This window comes from Polypterus senegalus, chromosome 3 (genome assembly GCF_016835505.1).
Source record: "Polypterus senegalus isolate Bchr_013 chromosome 3, ASM1683550v1, whole genome shotgun sequence".
NCBI classification, from domain to species: domain Eukaryota; kingdom Metazoa; phylum Chordata; class Cladistia; order Polypteriformes; family Polypteridae; genus Polypterus; species Polypterus senegalus.
The window spans coordinates 225,689,241-225,704,270 of record NC_053156.1 but is presented as its reverse complement, the minus strand read 5'-3'; the positions used below and the strand labels follow the sequence as shown (position 1 = coordinate 225,704,270).

The 15,030-nt window shown below is 33.7% G+C and overlaps 1 protein-coding gene across 2 annotated transcripts in view; it reads left to right on the top strand.

Annotated features, from left to right (window-relative positions):
- LOC120525930 (voltage-dependent L-type calcium channel subunit alpha-1S-like) overlaps positions 1–15,030 on the top strand; it is an 89,712-nt gene that overhangs the window by 48,369 nt on the left and 26,313 nt on the right. The window contains exons 19-29 of one of the 2 annotated variants that reach the window (XM_039748629.1): positions 595–654; positions 2,271–2,377; positions 3,302–3,389; positions 4,516–4,623; positions 4,945–4,997; positions 8,332–8,478; positions 9,219–9,420; positions 10,126–10,284; positions 12,456–12,566; positions 12,657–12,740; positions 13,962–14,012. In XM_039748629.1, coding sequence (XP_039604563.1) covers positions 595–654; positions 2,271–2,377; positions 3,302–3,389; positions 4,516–4,623; positions 4,945–4,997; positions 8,332–8,478; positions 9,219–9,420; positions 10,126–10,284; positions 12,456–12,566; positions 12,657–12,740; positions 13,962–14,012 — 1,170 coding nt within the window. The remainder of the gene's footprint in view (positions 1–594; positions 655–2,270; positions 2,378–3,301; positions 3,390–4,515; positions 4,624–4,944; positions 4,998–8,331; positions 8,479–9,218; positions 9,421–10,125; positions 10,285–12,455; positions 12,567–12,656; positions 12,741–13,961; positions 14,013–15,030) is intronic. The other variant, XM_039748630.1, reaches the window with a different exon arrangement.

The following is a 15,030-nucleotide window of genomic DNA, read 5'->3' as shown; positions in this document are numbered from 1 at the left end:
ATAAAAATGAACAAGGGTACTGTATGTTTGTATTGTCTCCATGTTACTTTACATGTTGTACATAAATTATGACAGAACTTATTGTAAAATACTCTTGTTTTAAAGATGGTGAAGGTACTGCACTGCTTGTTTTTTTACCGCCTCAGGAACATTTTAACAATAAGATCAGAATTCTTTTGAAAGTCTGTATGCTAACATATCTAAGGTAAATGTGAAGATAATAAAAGTGATACTCATGGATATGTAAGAAAAAAAACAGTAGTCCTATCTACACAAACAAACTTCTGTTTTAAGAAACATAAAATTGAACTGCAATACTATTCAATTACAAGAGTCATTGAGGTCAAGCAAAGATCTTTTTTTCTAGAATGCAGAAAAATGCAAAGCATTACTGTTTAGGGGAACAAGTAGCTGAATTTGAACTAAACACATTTCAAACAAAATATATTTAAGTGATTTTCTTTTATATTTTACTGTATGTTTTGCCATGTCTTTTGTTTGTAATGTAATGCACATAATAAAGCTTAACTTGACTTTGAATTTATACAATAGCACCTCTAATTCCTTTCCTTTCTTTTTGTCTGTTTGATTTAGATTCTTGCTTACTTTGACATTGTCTTCACTGTGATTTTCACAACTGAAATTGTTCTAAAGGTATTCTTCAAAGCAATCTTTTTTATGCTTTTAGTGAAAAGCAATTTTCATATATAGCACATGTTTTTAAAGTTACTCCTTTGGTTGCTGCAGTCTTTACCCTTTTACTGTTTATAAATACTTTTTTAGTACTATAATGTTATACAATGTTAGCCATTATGGATGTAGTGAGAAGTTAAGCAAAATGACACCTTTTATTGGCTAATTTTAATATTAACCAATAAAAGGTGTCATTTTGCTTAACTTCTCTCAAAATACTTAACTTGTTTAGAAATACATTAATACATATCCTTTAAGTGACAGAAAGCTGTTCTGACAAATAATTTCCACTTTGGGTCAGGGTCACACCTCTAAAAAATGAGCTCTTTGTGGCAACACTATGCCTAAATATTAAGAAAAGACAAAGTTAATGCATCCTGTTGGAATTCATCAGCACAATTCCTCAACAGGCCATATGTGGAAATTTGCCCCTTTAAATTAACATAGTAAATATGATAAAAATATCTGTAATACATTTTTAATATAGGTACAAGATAATTTCAAGGGAAAACGTTTATTCTCGGTACAGATGTTAACATTTTTATGGTAGCATATTAATTGCTCATCACCTCTGTCATTTCTAAGATGCGTAAAACCTTTCTCTAAATCTTCTCCTAACTTTTCTACCCATAACACTGTTTTTTTTTCCCCTCATGTGCAGTCTTGTAACTCCTTGACTGAGATGTATCTCCGCCAAACACTATCAGGCTGCACTATTCTTTTTTCACGGTTTTTAAAACCTCCAGTAAACATTTCTTAAACATCCTCTCCCTTTTCATTCCCATTTCCAATATCCACTTCAATCTTATTGTTATGTTTTGTGGAATTGTTGACATAGGGGAAGGTTTTGGGGTGTACTTTTTAAAAGATTATAAAAATATTATAAAAATTATAAAAAGTTACAAGGATTAAATTATTTTCAAAAATATGATTGTGTATTGCTATGTGATTGGTAAAATAAATTATGTGGTTGTATTTTAAGAACTGCAGAAAACATGGGAAAAATACACATTGATATACTGTAAATAAATTCACATTCATTTTCTTTAAATTTGATCACAAGACGGGGACCAGCAACATTACTGCTGGAATTTGTATCATACTTATGGTTCACTATTAAATGTGCAAGTATCTGTGTTTAAGCTGCTTCATTGTATTTTCATATGTAGATACCTGTAGCAGTTTAATATTTAGTATTTGAATCTAATTTCTAAATATTGACCTTGCTGAAATGGATTTCTATGGTTGGGTAGTAGATTCATTATAATGTAAAGACTCTGTTTAGTTATTTTCTGCAAGAATATGAAATATTTTTAAAACCTTCATAATAAATATTCATGCTTGGAATGCCACTGTTTAAGCCTCTTTGGGATACTGAGATTAGTTACATTGAATTGTATTGTTTGGCCAGAAGATGACACTTTTGCATTTAGGTGGCAATTTGTAGTTGAGTCACTAAGAATGGCTTTCTCACCCTCTTTCTCTCTCTCTCTTTCTCTGTCTTTCTCAATCATCCTCTCTCTTTCTCTTGCTTTCTCTCTCTCTCTCTCTCTCTTGCTCTGTCACTCTACATGAAGATGACCACATATGGTGCATTTCTGCACAAAGGTTCTTTTTGCCGGAACTACTTTAACATCCTGGACTTGCTAGTTGTTGCCGTGTCTCTTATCTCCTTTGGTATCCAGTAAGTTATACTTTCATATAACTCCTTTAATTTAATATTCTGGGGATTTAAAAACTCAGGAAGTTTCAAAATTATAAACACTCTCCTTGTATCCTTATCTCCAAGAGATGTATGTCGAATTAATTGAAAACTCTAAATTAAACTGCAATAATTGCAGGTATGTCTGGCTGAAGGTCATCACATCTCATTTGGGGTTTGGGTTTTTTTTGCTTCTTGATGTTTCTTGCATTTGCATGGTTCAGAAAGTAAATGGATAGATGGAAGGGAACATGTGAGTTGTTGAAGAGGAGACACTCCTACCCTTATAGGTAAGGGCATCCCAGACAGTGTCCTAGACGTAGAGAATGATTTTTAGCTCAGAGTATTTGGCAGTTAGTCATCTTCTGCAGCATTGGTATTATGAATGTAAGATGCTAAGGTTTTGTTTTAAACTGAAGATAGAGAATTTAGGACTATCAGCTTGTTTCTGATTCAGTTAAAGTGTTAATCCTCAACACTATAGGCCCTTCACATTCAAGAGGAGTAATGAAATCTATGAAATAGATGAGACACACATACATAGAATTTGCTTATTTAAAAAAGTATATCAAAACCAAAAACATGTTCTGCTAATATGTATTTGTTACAGTGCACTACTTTTTTATTGTTTTTACATTGCTGTAGTTTTTATTATCTTTATTTTTACAGTAAATGACTCAATTTTACATATAACTATCACTAACATAAACTTTACATAGACTAGGCTCAATACACATAAAGCACATTATTTTGCTGGGATTCATTCTTTTATTAGGATGCACAAAAGACATTTAGCATTCTTTTGAGTGTCACTCACCATTATCTTCATTTTTTATTTAGAACCTTTTATTTTATGAGTATACAAATTTCCCTTTCTGTTTCCACATTTTTTTAATTATTTTTCAGGTCTAGCGCCATCTCTGTAGTAAAGATTCTGAGGGTATTGAGAGTCTTAAGGCCCTTAAGAGCCATTAACCGTGCAAAAGGATTAAAGGTTAGTGGCATTCCCTACAATGAAGATAGAAGCAAAATTCAGTGGTTATGCTTTCTTTGTTTACAAAGTGTGACAAAGAGATTCGACAGAAATATCAAAATATATCATGTAATGTAAGATTTTTTTTCTTTTTGTAAGATTTTTCTTTTCTTGTGCTATGGTTGTTTCACACATGTATGCAAAGAAAAAAAATGAAGGTATATACTTGAACAGATAAAAATAATTTGTGACAAAGAGAAATTCAAATTATTTATAGGGTACATTAAATCCGTCCACCAATACATTAATTTTTCATTCTATCTAATTTGGAATTTCAGAGGGCTGGTGCCAATAAATAAAAAATACCTTTTTAAATCCTAGATACAAAAAATGATTTTCATTAAAAAACACAACTCTGATTTTTGACCACAATGGAAACAGTGCTTAATTCTATAGTGTGCCTATTATGACTGAAGTTGATATCAAGGTTTATTTGAGATGTGCTGATAGTCAATGCTCCTCTGTAACTCTTGTCTGACAGGCAGCCTACACTCTTACTTCTGAAGGTAGTTCTACACTTATATATTCTATCATCAACTTGACTCTTGAATATTGTCACATAATCTTGCCAATAGTTGGTTTGGAGCTTAGTTGTGCAAGAGAGAGACTAAATTATAGTAAATTTCTCAATTTTTCTGATTCCTACCTTTAATTTATAGAACAATGTGCACATTCCCAGATTTAATTTTCAGAGAGTGTTAAGTGAGCTGTAACAAAGGACTCATATGTAATACTTACAACATCAACACAATGAAGCTGTGCATTCTTTACATTTCTAATGTAAAAAAACAAGGTTCTATGCACCGAAAATGGAATGTTGTTTACACATGTATTTTTAAATCTTTCAATCGTTATTTTGCTTATTTTAACACATTGTCACAGGGTCTCAGAGTCTATTATATAGAAAGAGTATGAAAAACAAATTTTTGTTGAATAAGATTTTTTTAGCTAAGTATTTGGAATATATAAAAACAGTAAGAGAATACAAAATGCTTCCAGAAAGCAAGTAAATTCTTCTAGTTTGTGATCAAAGTTGATTTTTTGGTTGACTAAATTTTTGTCTTTTGTTTTATTCTTAATTTGGCAGCACGTGGTGCAGTGTGTGTTTGTTGCAATCAAAACAATTGGGAATATTGTCATTGTAACCACACTTCTGCAGTTCATGTTCGCCTGCATCGGAGTCCAGCTGTTTAAGGTGATTCTCAACCCCTTACGCTCTTTTGTTTGACTTGTTCTAGGTTTCAGAGTTGGTCTTGTATTACTCTGTTTATGTATGCTCCACTTGTTTAAAAAATCACATCTATTACAAGTTCTAAAAACATATTGAGAGGCTGTTTCAGTGATCAAGTTTTTGTTGTTTATTTTTACAATACAGTATGAATGGAGATTTTCAATATTTTCTCTTGCTAAATTGGGCAACTACAGTTTTGATGTATAAAACTTGTTTATTATCTTTATTTTAACAACTTCAAATATTTTCATTGCTCTGAATCCTTCTCTCCGTTTTACTTTTTAGGGCAAGTTTCGCATGTGCACAGATCTCTCTAAAATGACAGAAGAAGAGTGCAGGTACAGTCATCATTGGATAGTATTTTGGATATGCCAGGATTATGCTTACAGTTTTGTTCCTTTCCAAGATGGAAATCAGCTGAATGCTAACTTTAAAACATATTCCTTGTGATAAAATAATATAAATTTAAGTTAGCTCCAGTAAAATGAAAAACATTTTGCTTCTCTCTGATTGCCTATATTCTTGTATATCTTTAATATTCAGTCAGATTTTTTCTTTAATTGTAGCAGTGTAATATAGAGGAGAATGTGAAGGAAAATGTCACCAAAGTTTAGCGTTTATTTAATTTCTTTGGTATACAATCTAATCAATATACAACACACAAATTAAATGGTTTTATATGGAGGAGTAGGACAGCATGCATTCCATATTTCTGAGGGAAGAGGCTAATCAATATCTACAGGAAAAGTGTAGTTACCGTTATTGCTTCTAAAATTGGACTAACCAATTACTGAGCTCAATAAACACTTTTTGACACAAGATATTTGATATTATACAATTTTCTTTAATTAATATTTAAAATATTAACCAAAATTTTGTATTGTTTTCTCACTCAAGTTATCTTTTATATAACTGTAGGTTTTGGCCAAAGACATGTAAGCATTCAATGAATAATTAATGCTATAAGTGCCCTCTCATTTGTCAGCCTTTTGAAATAACTTCCTAATATTTATCCTTAGAAATCCATCTCTCTATTATAAAAAAAATCTTGGAAGGCTTGTAAGGAGATGATTCATGATTTTCTTGGAGACACTTTAATGTCCCGCAAGACAAGGCATTTAGACAAAAGGACAGCAGCTGTAAAGGCTTTTAAATGGTCGACGCACAGTGGGACAAACAGAACACGCAGCTCGGCAGCAGCAAGCCAGCAGTTGATCCGACCGCATCTCCATATCGTGCGTTCTACCCCCATAATGCGAGCAGCAGAGACAAGAAGTGGCTGATGCGTAGTGCACCCCAGGGAATGAGGGGGTGGGCAAGTGAAGCGTGTGTTAATAAAGGGATAAGTGTTAGTGTATATATCTGTGTGTCCACCCTGTTATTCCAACACATGGCACATCACAAACATTAACACTGCTTTTATGAATCCCATACCAAATGGCATGTAACATAAATATATGTGTGGTACACTGCAGATATCAATGTTGTGGTCTACATTGATTATTTAGATTCAACCCGTCGAGTAGCACAGCTATTAACGATAAAGCAGCTGTCAATCAATGAGCAAAAGTATAGTTTACAATGCTTTTCAGTACAAGAAGCCTTCCTTAAAATTTGCTTTAAAAATTCAGTTAATGTCAAAATACAAGATATGAATAATGCACAACTTTCATTAAATTATATTTCTTTATTACCTTCTGTGTTTTTGAACCATTATTTTGCTCTCATGACTTTCTTCTAGCCTCTTTCTGTAGCCATTGTGCTTCTCGGTGTTTTAAATTCATCTGTATTATAACTTTTTGCTTCCCATTTTGTTTACATTCCATTTCCGGATTTTGATTGTTTGGTGTCCTCCTGTATCCCAACTCATTAACACAAATCAGCCTTTAAGTAATGCAGCTAGCAGTTCTCCCCCTCTCAGATTATCTGTTACTCAACAAATGATCAGCCATAGAAATACAAACTGAAGGCATAACGTAGACCGGGCTGACCGTGCAACAGGGTCATGCCAGAAAAAGTATGACTTTTTTCACTCCTCTAGCCTCTGCTTGATGCACATTAAAATTTTCTAGATAAAGCTATCCACTCTGTTAAGCATGAGGCTGTAGAAATGCAAGAGGTCATGTGTATTGTTTCTAGGTGAAACAAATTTTGTGGTACCTCTATTTCTTTTAGAGGTCATTTTTGTTCATTCATCTAGTACTATTTTTAGTTTAGGATTAAGCAAATTCAAGACCATTTCAGAAGGTTGAAATTCATAACCATTTTTAATCTGAAGAGCAGTAATTCACTAGTTGTGCCTGTCAACATATCTTCCTTCTCCTTTTTAGATTTATCATTGGCTGCTTGGTGGTGTTGTGAGCTGATTTCATATTATTTTGTGTACTAAGCCTTAGCATATTTTTCTTGACATTTTGTGTTTCTTTTAGGTTTTGAAGTATGGAAAGTTCAATTTTGTATTGTTTGTTGTATTTAACTATTATGAACAGTTGTTGAAATGATTCTGCTTCATTTACAATGCGTTCATGTTTGTATGCGGATGTTGCTGTTTGATGAATTCCATTATCTTGACAAAGGTTACAGTTGCTGGGGGGTGTCTCAGAGGTTGCAACACTTGTGTTATCAGCATGATACAGTAATAGGTCACTACTAACGTACATTCCGTATCCAAGACTGTGGAAAATTGTACTTTGCTTATGCTACCCTTAAAAACAAAACTGTTACCTGATCTTTATGCCCTGTGTTTTTTGACTGTTGTTTTGCTTTTGTCAATGGTATTTTTGACTTTCCAGTAATGACCCTACTCTTTATTTTTGGCTGCATTTCTTCTTCTCATTCTAATCATTTAAAAGTCCTTCTGTCCTTTTGCAGACAGCTATTGTGGGGAAATAAATGTGACAGTGTTACTACTGCTACCACAGTTACATATTTGTTCCTTTATTGTCCTAATCTGTGTTAAAATATTTTTCCTGTGTTTATTCATTCGTCCTACTGACCTTTATCCGACTTTCCATATTTTCCGACTTACTGCCCCTTGACTCACATATTTATAGCAGCATCAGTAGCAGCTCTTGGCCTGTTTTTCTTGGGTGTAACTTCCACGATAACAAACAGCCGGTTCTACCACTAAATGGTTACCATTTGGCATTTGAATGTAGGTGAAGTCTTAATGTGGGATATGTAAGCATTATAATTATGTATCAGGAATTAATAGAAAAAAGCAGGAAATCACATTATCACAGTGAAATTGAGCAGGAAAAATGTCAAACTCAGGTGTATTGATCATTACACATGCTACACTACCAGCTATTTTCCCATAAGGTATGCATGTAATTTAACCATTACTGTTTAACAATAATGAGCTTTAAATTAAACTAGAAGGCATGTACTGTTCCTCCACTGTGGCTGTAAAAATTCAGAAAACATGCCAAATTTTTCCTTCAAGCTATATTTAATTCTATTATTTATATTAAAACACCTCCCTTCCTTCTCTCACACACATATTAAATTATCATGTGTTGTGTACTTATGACTTGTAGTCAGGATATGACAGTATTGAAATGACATGACATGATAGAGTCAGATGATTCTGTACCTAAACTTCCTTACATTAAATTGGATAAGAAAAGATGAAGACTTTTTTGTGGTATTTTTTACTTTTCTCTTTTTCAGAGGCGAATACATTGTATACAAGGAGAATGACTTGCATCAGTTGGAGATCCGGCAGCGCATGTGGTACAACAGCGATTTTCACTTTGACAATGTGCTATCAGGCATGATGGCCCTCTTCACTGTTTCCACGTTTGAGGGTTGGCCACAGTAAGTTCACCCAAGTCAGACAATTGTTCAGTTTCTTCGATGCACAAAGTAAAATATTTTAAAACTGTGACTTTACAATGCTTTAAACATACAGATGTGTGTTAGGGCCACAGAGAAGAAAAAAACAAGAGACACAATGAATCTCGAAGTTTCAACTTTAATGTTGTAGTTTATTTCATGATTAAACTGAAAAAATTCATACATTAAAAAAATGCATAAAAGGTTTGTTGCATTTCAATCTGTCAATACTATCTTATAATTTGCCTTTTTCTGAGGATTTTTTATGATTGTGTATGTGCAAGACACAACATGATAAAAGTGGATTAGCAAGGTTGATGAAGTAGCAAGGTTGCCCACTGAAAGAATTTAAAAGGTCTTCATTGAAAATTTGGGTATAGCAATGAAGACAGAATCAAGTAATGCTCCAAGACTGATGAAAACCATGAACAGGAGTAGCTATCAGGATCTGACATTCAGGAATAATCAATTTAGAATGTAGATTATAAAAAATTCTGCAGGGAGCAGTGTTATTTTGCTTTAACTCCATACAAGGATGGCAGTGCTCTTGTGCATGGTGCACAATATCATTTGATCTTTATGGGCATAGCTTTCTTTTTAAATAGAGTACTTTTACATTATCTTCTGTTTAAATGTATTTTGAATTTTAACATTTCATGAGCATTATTTGTCCTTTAAATTAAAATTCACATGTTTATGAAGTCTTCCTATTTGTCTGACAGGCTTCTTTATAAAGCAATTGACTCCCACACAGAAGACATGGGGCCCATTTACAACTACCGAGTGGAAATGTCCATTTTTTTCATTGTTTACATAATTCTCATTGCCTTCTTTATGATGAACATCTTTGTGGGCTTTGTTATCGTCACCTTTCAGGAACAAGGAGAGCAGGAGTACAAAAATTGTGAGCTGGATAAAAATCAGGTAAAATACCTACATTATTTTTAGAAGAGCGCTTGAGTTGTCAGCATTCTTGCTCAGAAAACTGCCACTCTTATCCTGCCTATAGAAAAGCTCATCAGTGTTCCTTTTACTATGCCTCTATTTAATTTTGGTTTATCTCAAATTACGCCTCTTGCTTATTGTGTTTTGGTGTTGGCAATCCTTTGACAGTCATCTGCAGCTCACTTGAATCGAATTGACCTCATTATTAAGACAGGCTCCTGAAATGACCTCTGAGCTTAGAAATTGTTTTAATATTTTGACATTTGTTTCTTGGTTTTTTTGCCATGTTTTTGCTTCTTGGTTTCCAGTATTATTAACAAAATTCTTGAGTGTGCTCCTTGCCTCTGTGTTTATAGAGAGATTTTCTCTCATTCTCCATTTCTTGTTCTTGGATGAATGTGCTGTAATGCTATTATTCAGCTTGATCTCCATCATGGTTTTGTACCGGTGGAACTATGCATCGTCCATCTGTTTTCTTTTTTTATCCATGTGTTTTGTCATTGTCTTGCTTTTGTGGATTATTAAGAAATATTATCAAATGAAAATTGTTAAAATACTATTTTCCTTAAGGCATAAGCATGTGCTGCATATGTCAAGCCATAGAGTGCAATACTACATCTTGAATGTGGATTTTACAAATATATCAGCCAAACCTTAATTACTGATTTTTTTTTTGCCTTGCAGCGTCAATGTGTACAGTATGCATTGAAGGCCCGTCCATTGCGTCGCTATATTCCAAAGAATCCCTACCAGTACCAGGTGTGGTACGTGGTTACATCATCTTATTTTGAGTACTTGATGTTTGTGCTTATTCTTCTAAACACTATCTGCTTAGGCATGCAGGTAAGTAATTTGACCCTTTAAATAATCAGGTATTTATTTCACAGTATGAATTTTCACAATGTTCTTTGCAAATCAATGTAATAAGTACAGTGCTCTTTTCTGCTGCCTAACTATTATAAATTACCTTATACCAGATTCCACTGTGTTCTTACCACATTTTTGTCATTTGTAGCCATGCAGACGTTTGATATATAAGTTGCTTAATCACAAAATTACTCCTATGGAGAAAAGGAAACCAGTTTTACAAGTGAAAAAACAACTCCTATTAGCAAAAGAGATAGGGAGGAGGCTACAATGTCTTAGGTTAATTTAATAAAATGTGCTTTGCGTAGCTTCAAACATTAAAGTGAGTTTGCTTTCTTATTATAATGTCGATTATAGTGCTCAAAGCATCTCCAATATGAAATTTTGTAAAAGTCTTTGGGTTAGTGTTCAATGTAAACATATGCCATGTGCAAAAAAGGGTTTCATTCTATGTTTATTTTGTGGAATTTTCTTCACTCCCTATAAGCATCACTTCTTAATACGTTTTAGATATGATGAACAAATAAATAAGACAAATAATGAGAATACATTGATGGAAGAATGAATCTGAGGCAATCTCCCATGCCGAATATTTTCAGATCAATGATGTCTTTAGATACTTAAAGACTGCCCACCCTATGCCAAGCACTTATTTTCAACCAGGCTTAAGTGTGGAGACTGAGATGGTCATTGTAAAACATTGATTTTGTTTTCAATCAATGATTTCTTCATGATTCTTGGACTTTAACTTTGAGTAAATGTAGTTCTAGAAGGCCCAACTGTGAATCTGCTAAAGCTTTCTGGCACAGTTAACAATTTTTGTGCCAGGATACTGTATCTGGATATTATGTAGTGGTCATAAGGCCTTTGATACTAAACCCAAGACAAAAGGCATCATGCCTGCATTAATGATTCAACAACTTATTTTTTGGTTTTTTAATATTAGTTTTTTTCATCTTTCTTCAAACAGCAAACATGATGATGGTATAAACAGACCAATAGTTCAATTTTGGTATGTTTTGGCTGTAATATTCAGTTTTAATCAAAATGCCAATGGCACCTGACAAAATGTTTGTAGATTCAGCTTTTGAGTGTTGATTTAGAAATTTGATGTCCTCAGTACGCAGTTAGACAATGCAGTATCTTAAGTGTGACTCTTGGAGTTTTATTTGCCTCCCCGCCTCAATATGCATGGAGACAAAACATATTTGCTTCGTCATCATTTTAAGTTATTAACTGTTTTAACAGTTTAACTTTTTGATTGATATAATAGTGACTAATTGAACTGTTATGTATTTGTTTGTATCCAGTGTATGATTTGTGAAAAACAATTACTAAGTATTTTTTATATGACTCTTCTTTATGGTAAATACTAAAATGATGCATTGTATATGTTACCACTTTTTATGGCAAGTCAAATATGAAAAACAATTAATTTGTATGTTAATTAGCATAATATTTTTGCAGATTTTCTCTTTCATTAAACAAAGGGTACCAAACGAAATAAATGTACATCCAAGGTTTAAGCATTAACAATAAACAAAGGCTTCTCATTAGAATAAATTAATTTTTACTCTTTGGAGATGTAATACAATAAGTCATTAACTGCTGTATTTATTTTATACATCGTTGATGGAATAAGGAAGTACCTTAAGTTGACCTGAGGCTTGAGCCATACCACCTTGAACCTCATCTTGCCTTTGGGCAAGACTATTTCTTTGAGCAGATAAAGGTCCTCTGTTAGAATAAAGTTCAACTATGCCCAGATCCCAGCACCTTTTGAGCAAATGCAGTATTAAGGCTATCTGAATTGCTGAGCCTGCTGCATAATAAACATGGTAAAAAAGAATAACCAAAAACAGACTATCAATCAAATCTTCTGTCAGTAGTATAGTTTGTTTCTCGTTTTATAGGTACATAGCATCATTAGACTGTTTTGAGTCTCTCATTATGTAGAGAAAATGTATACTCAATGGCTGATCTTTGGTCTTTGTCTGCTCTGGCATCAAGATAGCAGTATATTGGCAAGAAATAGGCAATCCACCTGTTTTATGGAAACACCCATGTTTCTCATTAAATCCTTTTTTGCTTTACTCTTGGTGACTGTAAGTTTGTCTGATTTGTACTTCTCTTTTTGCCTACTACAGCACTGTGGCCAGTCAGAAGAAATTAATTACATTTCAGACATGCTAAATGTGGTCTTCACTGGCCTTTTTACTCTTGAAATGGTACTGAAACTAATGGCCTTCAAAGCCAAGGTAACACTATTAAACCATTCTCAGATCTTGTTTCCCAGGAAAGAATTTTCATAGGTGATGCCTTGTTATGCTTATACTGTATTTTTACAGGGATACTTTGGAGACCCCTGGAATGTATTTGACTTTCTGATTGTCATTGGTAGCATCATCGATGTCATCCTAAGTGAGATTGATGTGAGTAAAAATCTTTCTTTTGGAAAGTTATGAGTGATATGTTAGGTAATAATGATAGGTCAAATGGATGTTCAATTATATAAAGCAAAGGCATCACTGTATACTGTATGTTACACCATTTACCAGTTGGCTACAATCTGGTTAAATTAACTAAATGCTAAATAGCTGAAGTCTGTGAGACTGAAAGCTATTGCAGGTTATAATAAAATTTGTTTATTTTGATTTGCCAAATCCTTGTTGTAAACCTAACTAAGCAATTATTTAGTAAAATTCTGGAAATTCACGGCATATATGAGCCATTTTCATGCTAGAAATGAAACGTCTGCCAACCTTTTGAAGAATATGTTTCTTTAAATGTGTTGTATTTTGTTTTAAGAAGTCCTGTTCAGTACAACTTGAATCAACCAGTTGAAGTGTTTGATTATCTACATGTTTTTTGCTGATAACTATATTGTCATTTTTTAATTTTTATATAGTAGTTTTATTCCTTAACAAAACACATTTAAATAAGTACGGAGATATGTAAATGTATTTTTTTCTTAGGTAAATATTGATAAATAATTTGTGTATATAAGGGAAAAGAAATTAATGTTAATTTTGACTCCACATGTTTATTTGAATTCTCTGAAAGTTATCTTAACCTTTTCCTTTTTTCCTTCTTCTTGTTGTCTTCATTTTGTTTTTAGTCCTTCCTTGACCTTTTTTTAATCTGTATTGCACTGCTCTTCATCCATTTTCTCCTCTTTTCCTGGCATAAGTAGTTGTTCTATTACTTTCATACATAACAGCTTTTAATTTTGTATCGTGTTATAACCTACTCCTTTTTTAGTATCCCTAGTTGCATTTTACTGGCTATTATTATTACACTCCTTTGTCTGAATGGGGCTTAGGATTAGTGGCAGCATGCTTTTCCTTAATACCCTTGAGATGACCTTTAAACAACATAAATATGTTGGCATTCTAATTGTCAATGCTTTGTAGAATGGCATTCTAATACTCTATATTTTATAAAATATATAGAGTAAAACTATATAACTGGCAAAATGCTGGAAAACCACCTAACCTCTTCTCGCTTTTTGTTTCTTTGTTTGTTTGTTTTCGTCATCCCATCTCTGTTTCCTGCGTCCTCTGTCCTGTCTAATATTCTCCCCATTTAATCCTCTCTCTTGCCATCTTTTTCTGTGCCTATGACTTTTATCTGTCTTTCTTTCTACTCAACAGACTGCGCTTGCTTCCAGTGGGGGACTTTACTGTCTGAGCGGTGGCTGTGCTGTAAATATCGTTCGCACTCGCATGAGGCTTGATGTGTACCTGTTTGACTCTGGCTTTCTCTGCCTGTCCTGTTTGCCTCCTTCTTTCTTGATCTCATGAGTTTTGCTTTTGTATCTCATGGTTGCAATGACTGAGGCAATGAAGAGGTGATGAGCTTCTTGGGCAAGAGAGCTCATTCTCCTACCTGTACTCTAGAGACCTTATTGCTGCAGTCTTAGGTCCATAGATACAACTTTTCAATTCATTACCTAGGCTTTATTACATTATTTAAGTCAGTGTGCTTAATCTGCAAAAAATAGGAGGAGTCTATTTTGTCCATACAGTTAGCCTTAAAAGGTAAAATAGTACTTTAGTTTAATCTATGACTAAGTCACTAAGTAGCATAGGAACGACTGTCTCTCTCTTCACATCTCCCTTTTGCTCTCATTATTTCACAAATACACAAAACCTTGACATGTTCCTCCTGCCACTGAGCCCATAATCTCTTCTTGATTCTAGGCTCAACATAGATCCTCTTAGAGTCACTTTTGATGCTGTTACTTCTAGTGTCATGTTTAGAACTCTTTACCTATAGAATTGCCAGGTTAGAGCTAACTCTAGCTGACCCTAGTATACTTTATCCCCTATAAAAGGCCAGATATTGTATACCTTATTATTGAAACAGCACTCTTCCACTCATGTCAGGCTGGAACAGTATATTATCCCCAAGCAGCTCAGAAGGACAGTATTTTCTGGTCTGCCATTCCTATTGCCATTTTCCCAAACTGAAGTCCATGTTGCGTTAGAAAGATACTGTGGCCAAGCTCCCATATTCTGATGTCATGAAGGCTCTACAGTATATTTATGTATGTGTCTTCTCCCATGTTTACCAGCACAACATACTGAAGTTGTTAGTTATTCTGTCTCACAGTTCTAAGCATCAGGGATAACTTACAGACTTGATATGCACCTTTAGTGTGCCCCGGAATTACTCACTGGGTCTTCCTCAACCCTTTAACCCTATTAGGTAATGTGTCAT